This window comes from Mustela nigripes, chromosome X (genome assembly GCF_022355385.1).
Source record: "Mustela nigripes isolate SB6536 chromosome X, MUSNIG.SB6536, whole genome shotgun sequence".
Classification (NCBI taxonomy): Eukaryota; Metazoa; Chordata; class Mammalia; order Carnivora; family Mustelidae; genus Mustela; species Mustela nigripes.
In genome coordinates, this window is record NC_081575.1 from 114,383,698 (window position 1) to 114,393,823 (window position 10,126).

A 10,126-nucleotide genomic window follows, 5' to 3' on the forward strand; every position below is an offset into this window, starting at 1 on the left:
GTGAGCCACATGCAAACCTCGACCTAGAGGACCACCACCAACACCCACCAAAGAAGATATGCAAGGTAAAAGGCTGGCAGAGGTACCAGCAGTGTTCGTCTCTTTAGAGAATTTTAGACATACTTTCCGTTGTCCTTTCTGTATTTTCCAAATGCTCTGTAATAGTTACTGTTCAATTCAGAACTCTCTAAGGCGCATGAGGCCACTGAGTAGACAAAATGTGACCATCTGAACTGACAGGTGCTCTAAGTGTAAAAGACACACCAGATTTTAAGGACTGAACATAAGAAATTTTATCTAAACTAATCTCATTCGTTTTGTTTTTTTTTTTTTTTTCAGGGGAAAGCACGAACGCAGTCCCCCACTACCACAAATTATGCAGTCGAGTTTCCCACATTTGGGGAAATCGCAGGGGTCAGCACATCCGGAGTGCAATGGATAAGCCTCGCCCTGGGAAAACCACGTTTGTGATCATGGTATCTCCCCTGCCAGGTAAGTATCATTCGTTTTTTTTAATATTGATTACATGTTGGAATATTTTGGTCATATTGAGTTAAATAAAATATATTAAAACAAAGTCACCTGTGGGTTTTTTGTTTTTTCTTTACTATGGCTACTAGGCCATTAAAAATTAAACATGTGGCTCATATTATTGGACAGCACTGCTCTAGAATAAGCACATACCATGTTCCCAATGGAATAAAAGCTATGACAAAATTAATTAAAGGCCTCGTTATACAGTGTAACTTTTACAGATTATAGGCTTATCTTCTTATAGGTTAAAAGCACTATTACTCCTTAAGACTCGGGAAGGGCCAAGAAATCGATTAATCACATAATTTCAGAAAACCTGGACTCTGATATCAGTTCTGCCCCAGACTTGCTTCCAAGCTGCTCTTCCTCTGTGGACCCCCATTTCCTTAACTATAAACTGAAGTGATACACCAGTAACTTCTCTAGTTTTCTACACTGCAAGTCGTCCAGGATTTTCTCAGGTAGTGGCTATAAAATTAAGTTAGATGAGACACAGGGAAGAACCTGCCAGTTAGGAGAGGTTGAATGCAACACACAAGGAGGAACATGAGCCTTTGGAGTCCCCTTGAGACGTGGTAGGTATAGCCTTAGCAGTCGCAAGAGGAGGGAGCAGTACTGGAGAGAAGTTCCGGTCCCTTCCCACAGTGATGCCAGAGGAAACGAGGCACCCCCCCCACCACCTGTGGGTTGCATCCCTCCCGGTCAAGGAACAAGCTCATAATACAGTAAATCAAGTCACTGTCATTTGAAGAGAAAACAGAACAATTAAAATTCTGAAAGAAGGCTACAGTTACCAAGAGAGTCTTTGCTAGGAAATGTTGAATTTGTCTGCGTTTCCATATCACGGCTCGCTTTGGACTGATGATATTCTGCCAATTCTCTTAAAAATTGCATGAGAAAACCTAAAAGAAATAAAGTGTATAATATAATTTCACGGCACCAATTTCTTTCATTTAACCATTGCTCAGTCACTGTTTATATAATCTTGGTTTTAAAACATTATCCTTGGGGCACCTGGGTGGCTTCAGTGGGGTAAGCCTCTGCCTTCGGCTCAGGTCATGATCCCGGAGTCCTGGGGTTGAGCCCCGCATTGGGAGCTCTGCTCAGTGGGGAGCCTACTTTCCCATCTCTCTCTCCCTGCCTACTTGTGATTTCTGTCTGTCAAATAAATAAATAAAATCCTAAAAAAAAAGAAAAAATTTTTAAAAATTATCCTTTTCTCCATTCTGTATCTTTTAAGAATGATTTCTAAGGAAAGGCCTTTGCGAACATGGCACAAAACCTAGAAACAATAAGGATAAATATCAGTCTAACAACGTAAAAATCAGAAACCTATACAGCATGAAATAAAGTCAAAAGATAAGTGATACACTGGAAAAAAACATCTGCGGTAATAATATGGAAACAGAGGACTAATTTTCATAGTATCAAACTGCTCTTACAACCAGTAAGAACAAATGGAAAAATGGAACAAGACATGGACAAAGTTTACACAAAAATATGTTTAACTATCAAATGTGAACAAAATTATAAATAAATGCAATTTATTTGCTGTAATAAATTACAACAGAGAAACTGCATTTTCCCAGTAAGATTGCTGAGATGAAAAACAAAGGCTCAGGGGTGCCTGGGTGGCTCGGTGGGTTAAAGCCTCTGCCTTTGGTTCAGGTCATGATCCCAGGGTCCTGAGATCGAGCCCCATATCGGGCTCTCTGCTCGGCAGGGAGACTGCTTCCTCTCTCTCTGCCTGCCTCTCTGCCTACTTGTGATCTCTGTCAAATAAATAAATAAAATCTTAAAAAACAAAACAAAAGACAGGCATATAGGACTTCTGGGAAGATGGCAAAGTAGGAAGATTGTAAGCTCACCTCCTCCCACGGACATACCTAAGTAACAGCCACAGCAGAGCAATTAACCCACAAATATGCCCACAAATTGGACAACTAGGAAGAAGTGGATCGATTCCTGAAAACATATAACCTTGAAAACTGAATCAGGAATAGAAAATCTAGGGGCACCTAGGGGCTCAGTGGGTTAAGCCTCTGCCTTCAGCTCGGGTCATGATCCCAGGGTCCTGGGATGGAGCCCCGTGTTGGGCTCTCTGCTTCCGCCCCTCCACCTGCCTGTGCTTGCTCTCTTTCAAATAAATAAATAAAATCTTTGAAAAAAATAAAGATAAAACTATTACCAAAAACAGAGGGAAAGGGAAGATTCCAAATTCATTCCACAAGGCCAGAATTACCAATACCAAAATCAGATAAAGACACTACCAAAACAAAGCAAAAACCAAACAAAAAGCCACAAAAGACTATAGGCCAATATCTCTGATGAACACAGATGTAAAAATCCTCAACAAAATATTGGCAAATCAAATCCAACATTACAAAAATTATTCACTGTGATCAAGTGGGATTTATTCCACAGATAAACAAGTGTGGTACAAATATCTGCAAATCAATCAAGGTGATATATCACATTAATAATGGAAAAGATAAAAACCATATGCTCATCTCAATTGGTGAAGAAAAAGCATTTAACAAAGTACAACATCCATTCATGATAAAACTCTCTCAACAAAGTAGGTTTATTTTTTTTTATTAAAATAATGGCATTTACAATAGCACCAGAAGTAAAATACCTAGAAATAAACTTAATGAAGGAGCTGAAAGACATACACTATGAAACTATAAAATACTGATGAAAGAAATTGAAGATGCCACAAATGGAAAGATATTTCATGCTCACGAACTGAAAGAACCAGTACTGTTAAAAGGTTCATACTAACCAAAACAACCTACAGATTCAATGCAATGTCTATCGAAATACCAACAGCATTTTTCATAGAACTAGAATAATCTTAAAATTTGTATGGAACTACAAAAGATCCCCCAAAGAGCCAAAACAACCTTTAGAAAGAAGAATGAAGCTGGACGTATCACAATTCCAGACTGCAAGATATACTACAAAGCTGTAGTAATCAAAACAGTATGACCCTGGCACAACATCACACACATAGATAATGGAACCCAAAGGAGAGCTCAGAAATAAACCCAATTAAGCGTGAACCCCTACAACAAAGGAGGCAAGAATATATCATGGGGAAAGTGAAGATCTTCAACAAATTGGGCACCTGGGTGGCTCAGTGGGTTAAGCCGCTGCCTTCGGCTCCGGTCATGATCTCACCCGCATCTGGCTCTCTGCTCAGCAGGGAACCTGCTTCCCCCCCCCCCTCTCTGCCTGCCTCTCTGTCTACTTGTGATCTCTCTCTGTCAAATAAATAAATAAAATCTTTAAAACAAACAAACAAATGGACAGCTACATGCAAAACAATGAAACTGGACCACTTTCTTACACCACACACAAAAACAGGCTCAAAATGGATTAAAGTCCTAAACGTGAGACCTAAAACCATAAAATTCCCAAGAAAACACAGGCTGTAATACCTCTGGCATCAGCTGTAGAAAGTTTTCTAGACAAGTCTCCTCAGGCAAAGGCAACAAAAAGCAAAATTAAACCACTGGGACTACATCAAAATAATGAGCTTTTGCACAGCAAAGGAAACCATCAACAAAACAAAAAGGCAACCTACCAAATGGCAGAAAACCATTGCAAATGATACACCCAAAAGGGGATCAAAGTCCGAAATCTATAAAGGACTTACACAATTCAACACAACAGAACGATGTGATAAATAAATGGGCAGAGGACCTGAACACACATCTTTCCAAAACCATCCAGATGGCCAAGACACATGAAAAGATGCTCAGCATCACTCATCATCAGGGAAATGCAAACAAAGCCACAAGCCGCTCTCACCGCACACCTCTCCCAATGGCTAAAAGCAACAGCACAAGAGACAACAAGTGTTGGCAAGAATGTGGAGAAAAGGGAACCCTAGTGCACTGCTGGTGCAAATGCAAACGGGCGCAGCACTATGGAAAATAGTATGGAGGTTCCTCAAAAAGTCAGAAACAGAATCACCATATGATCCAGTAATTCCAGTACTGGTATTTACCCAAAGCATACAAAAGCACTACTTTGAAAAGATCTATGCACCCCTTTGTTTACTGTAGCTTCATTTACAACAAGCAAGATACAGAAACACTCAAGTGGCTTTCTTTTTTTCAAGATTTTATTTATTTATTTGACAGAGAGAAAGATCACAAGTAGGCAGAGAGGCAGGCAGAAGAGTGAGGGAGAAGCAGGCTCCCTGCTAAGCAGAGAGCCCAATGCGGGGCTCAATCCCCAGACCCTGAGATCAGAGGCTTTAACCCACTGAGCCACCCAGGCACCCCTCAATAGATGAATGAATAAAGAAGATAGGCCCACAACGGAATTGTCACTCAGCCATTAAAAAGAATGGAATCTTGCCGTTTGCAATAACATGGACATACAGGGTATAATGCCAAGTGAAATGTCAGAGAAACAACTATCATATGACTTCATCTGCATGTGGAATTTAAGAAATAAATGGAAAAACAAAGGAAAAAGAGATTCAAATACAGAGAACTAAAGGTTGCCAGAGGGGAGGTGGGTGGGGAGTTGAGTAAAATAGACAAAGGGGATTAAGAGTATACTTGTTACAATTAGTACTGAGAAATATATAGAACTGTTGAATCATCACACTGTACACCTGAAACTAATATACCACTACATTAATAATTGAATAAAAAAATAACAGTATACTCAGGCAATGAAATAATACATAGCAATTTATATAAACAAACCAATGCTAAAGTAGTCTGAATCAACGTCGTAACGCTGAAAGAAAGAAGCCATACTCATGACATATTGCAGGAGCCCACGCATATAAAGTGTAAAAACAGGCATTAACAGTCCACGGTGCTAGATATCAGAATAGCAGTGGAGAATGGGAAACAGGGAAAGCGTAGTGATTGGGAAAAATACAAGAGAGGCTTCTGGGATGCTGGCATTATTCTATTTCTTGTGCTGGGAGGGATTTCCTGGGTATATTTATTTTTTTGATGGTTTCACCAAGCTGTAATTTCTGCATTTTGTATTATTATACAAATACATTTTTGTTGAAAAATGTGCGTGTGTGTGTATACATATAAACATATATACATGTGTGTATATATGTGTGTGTATATACATATATATACACACATAAAATAATGTTCATGATTGCATTGTCCATAATGCTGCTGGATTCATCAATTATGGCATTAAATTAAGTGGGGCACATCCATTAAAAACAAACAGGAACAGGGCGCCCGGGTGGCTCAGTGGGTTGAGCCGCTGCCTTCGGCTCAGGTCATGATCTCAGGGTCCTGGGATCGAGTCCCGCATCGGGCTCTCTGCTCAGCGGGGAGCCTGCTTCCCTCTCTCTCTCTCTCTCTCTGCCTGCCTCTCCATCTACTTGTGATTTCTCTCTGTCAAATAAATAAATAAAATCTTTAAAAACAAACAAACAAACAAACAGGAACACCTTCGTGATCCTGCCACTTCAGTTTCAGACCAGTGCAATACAGTGAGTATCACAATGAATTAAGTCTAATGAATGTTTCCCAGTACACAGAGAAGTAATATTCCCACTATACTCAAGTCTGCTAAGTGTGCAATAGCATTCATTATGTCTATAAAAAGCAACATACTTATCTTAATTTTAAAATACTGCTAAAAAATGCTAGCCATCATCTGAGCTTTTGGCCAGTCACACACAGTCTGGCTGGTGGAGGGTCTTGCCTTGGTGTTGATGGCTGATAACGGATCAGGGTGGGGGTGCTGGAGGTGGGGTGGCTGTGGCCAACAGCCAGACAACACCAAAGTTAGACACACTGACCCTTCCTTTCAACGAGTTCTCTGTAGCACATGATTTACTCAAAATAGAACATCTTTCAAAATTGGAGTCAATCCTCTCGAAACCTGGCACTACATTTATGTAATAATGAAAGCCCTTTGTTGTCATTTCAACAACCTTCATGGCATCCTTGTCACTAGATTTCGTCTCAAAAACCACTTCCTCTGCTCATCTGTAAGAAGCAACCCATCTGCTCAAGTCTGACCCTGAGGATGCAGCAGTCCAGGCCCATCTGCAGGCTCCAATTCTAGTTGTCTTGCTATTTTCTACCCCATGTGCAGTGACTTCCCCCACTGAATTCCTGAACCTCTCAAAGTCATCCATGAGGGTTGAAGTCAACCTCTTCCAAACAGGGGAATGGGGAAATAGACATGTTCATTCGCTTGGGAGGAAATTTTGTCGGGGTGTCTATATGCTCAAATGCACATGCCCTTTGACCTCATCATTCTGCTTTCCTAAGTTTACACAGCTGTACTTCCAGAGGTGCACAAACGGTGTGCTGTACACACCGATTGCTTCCAGTGGCAAAACAATAAACAATAAAATCTCCACCAATAGGGGTTAAATATGTTCTTTAAAAATAATTAATCTGGGGCACCTGGTGGCTCAGTGGGTTAAAGCCTCTGCCTTCAGCAAGGGTCGTGACTCCAGGGTCCTGGGATCAAGCCCCACATCAGGCTGTCTGCTCAGCAGGGAGCCTGCTTCCTCCTCTCTCTCTCTGCCTGCCTCTCAGCCTACTTATGATCTCTGTCAAATAAATAAAATCTTTAAAACAAAACAAAACAAAACAAAAAAAACAGCTGGAAGGACTTGGCTTTTTTTTTAATCAGCCAAGTTAAAGGCCTTCTTGCTTTTTCCCTTTTCTGAAGACTTTTTAAAATCGATGTTTCTCCCTTCCTCTAATGTGACCTACATCCGTTCTTTCATAGCCATTGCTTGCAATTCCTCTTGGGCTCATCCACTAATCTCCGGACCTTTTCCTCCCAGTCCTCCTGTCCTCTCCTCACACCTTCCTGCTACTATTATGCTCAGGGTGTCTGCTCTGCCTTTACAGAAAAGGTAGGCATATTGCAGAAATGTTCTTCAAGATCCTGCAGTCGATAATTTTCCGAGGTGCACTCTTCCCCTCACTCATTCTAGGTGAAGAATGGTCACCTTTTCCCAGTTCCGTAGTACTATTCAAGGGCCCCTAATTAGTTCACTTCCCCCTCCCCTCCCCGATATATATATCCCCTCTAAAAAGGAATTCTCTGCTCTCATTTATTCAAGCATTCATTTACATTGGTATGGGCCCAGGGGTATTTTACACATGGTATTTCAACTCCTCTGTGATCATGTAACATTTTTATATAATCCAGTATTTTATTTTGTTGCTCCATTTGTTCTAGCTTTGGCCTTTCGAAGGTCTTTCATGGTGGATTTTTTTTTTTTTTTTAATTAAGCCCTTCCTTTCATCTTAGCACTATAAAAGATCCAGGCTCATCTTGTACACTCTCTGCCCCAGTCCTGGAATCAGCCATTGCTCCCGGCAGCTTTGGCTCCTATTATTACAGAATGGTATTGGAATCCAAATCGTAGTGCTCCAAACGGGGCACTAGGCGTGCTCGGGGTGTCAGTGCCTCTAGGCCCTCTCAGCCTCCAGGACAAGGAAATCTAAGTGTTCCACTAACCTATGCAGACACGTATCTGTAAATACCTCTGTATATCCTCTGCATCTATATTAAGATAAACTTGAGCTTACCCTGAGGGCTCCAACAAATCCATTCCCACACAGATCATTCCAGCCTCTTCCCCTTACTGATCCGTGAAGCTGCACTCTCCAAACGCTGAGAAACTCGGCGCTCACCCTCTACTACCCATCTGGTTAACTGTGCGGTTCCAGCACACATGTACAATGGTTTCCAAACTGTTAAGCAGTACCTCCATGAGAAATAACTATCACCCTGAACATGGTGCCTATATACAGTTTCATTTGCTTTTAGCCTCACTGTTTCATTTCCAAAGCTGGTCGAGCTCAGCTTCTTTTTTTCCCCATCCCCTCCGGTGAGGTTATTAGTTGGTTTGGTCAGTCTGCAGTCCATCCTGGGATTACCTGACCTCCTAAAACTGCATATATAAAGTTCTACAGGCTTTGACCAATATCTAGAGCTATATATCCTACCATTACAGTATCCTACAAAATACCTTCAGGACCCTAAAAAATCCCCTATGCTTCACCTATTCAACCTCCTACACCCCTTCCGTCCAAATCCCTGGCAATCACCAACCCACTGACCAACTCTATAGTTTTGTCTTTTTTTTTTTTTTCCAACTTTTTAAGACTTTATTTGATAGCCCGAGAACAAGCAGAGGGGAGGGGGAGAGGAAGAGGGAAAAGCAGGCTCCCCATTGAGCAAGGAGCCTGAAGAAGGGCTCAATCCCAGACCCTGACATCATGACCTGAGGCAAAACCAAGAGTCAGAAGCTTAACCAGCCGCACCACCCAGGTGCCCCAGCTTTTGTTTTGGCATGGATTGACAATTCATTCCTTTGAGCCAAACAGTACTCCAATGCCTGGATGTACCACAGCTTGTTTACCCATTCACCTACAGAAGAACAATTTGGCTGCTCCCGATTTCTGGCAATTATGATAAAGTTGCTATAAACATTTCTGTCTGGGGATCTTTATGGCCCTAAGTTTTTCAACCAGCTGGGTAAACAACTAGGAGAATCACTGTCAGATGGTATGGCAAGACTAGGTTTAGCTTTGGGAGAAACCACCGATCTCCCCAAAGGCCTACAGCATTTCGCAGCAACACTATCAACGAATGGGAGTTCCTGTGGCTCCGCACCCTCACCAACATCTTGTGTTGTAAGGTCTGGATTTCCGCCATTCTAACAGGGGCATGGGGAGATCTCTTTGTTGTTTTAATCTGCACTGCCCTGAAAACAAGTGCCATGGAACATCTTTTTGTATGTTACTTGCCATCTCCAGATCTTCTTTGGTGACTTGTCTGTTCAGATCCTTTACCTATTTTTAAACTGTGTTGTCTCTTTAAGACCTCTTTGTATATTTTTGGTATGTCTTTTAGGAGATGTGGCCTTTGCAAATATCTTCTCCCAGTCCGGGGCTTGTCTTTCCATGCTACGTGTCTTTCAGAGCAGACGTTTTTGATTTTAATAGAGTCTAACTGGTCCATTTTTTTCTTCATATATATGCTTTTAATATTCTATCTCATCACCAAACTGAAGGTCACATACATTTTTTAATGTTTTCTGAATTTAATGTTTAAACTTTTTAATAAGTTTAATAGTTTGATACTTAAAATTAGATCTACCATTATTTTAATTCTTACAGAAGATAGAAGTTCTGTGTCTAGGTTCGTTTTTGTGTATGAGTGTCCAACTGTTCCAGCACCACATACGGAACAGACATCATTCCTCCCTTGAAATACCTTCACCTGGGCACCTGGGTGGCTCAGTGGGTTAAGCCTCTGCCTTTGGCTCAGGTCATGGTCTCAGGGTCCTGGGATCGAGCCCCACATCGGGCTCTCTGCTCAGCAGGGAGCCTGCTTCCCCACCCCCCACCTGCCTCTCTGCCTACTTTTGATCTGTCAAATAAACAAACAAAATATTAAAAAAAAATACCTTCACCCTTCATCAAAAATCAGTTGACTATACAGTTGACAATTAACATGGGTTTTATATGGGGATTTTTTTCAATCAATATAGGTCAGTACTGCTAATGTACTTTCTCTTTGATTCTTTTTTTTTTCTTTTTTTTTTTTTTTT

The 10,126-nt window shown here is 41.2% G+C and overlaps 1 protein-coding gene and 1 non-coding gene across 8 annotated transcripts in view; both read right to left on the reverse strand.

Annotated features, from left to right (window-relative positions):
- OFD1 (OFD1 centriole and centriolar satellite protein) overlaps window positions 1–10,126 on the reverse strand; it is a 45,867-nt gene that overhangs the window by 24,833 nt on the left and 10,908 nt on the right. For all 7 annotated transcript variants that reach the window (XM_059384754.1, XM_059384753.1, XM_059384756.1 and 4 more), the window contains one exon: window positions 1,329–1,436. In XM_059384754.1, coding sequence (XP_059240737.1) covers window positions 1,329–1,436 — 108 coding nt within the window. The remainder of the gene's footprint in view (window positions 1–1,328; window positions 1,437–10,126) is intronic.
- LOC132007977 (U1 spliceosomal RNA) lies at window positions 337–500 on the reverse strand. The gene has a single exon (XR_009401523.1). It is a non-coding gene; the product is annotated as a U1 spliceosomal RNA (small nuclear RNA).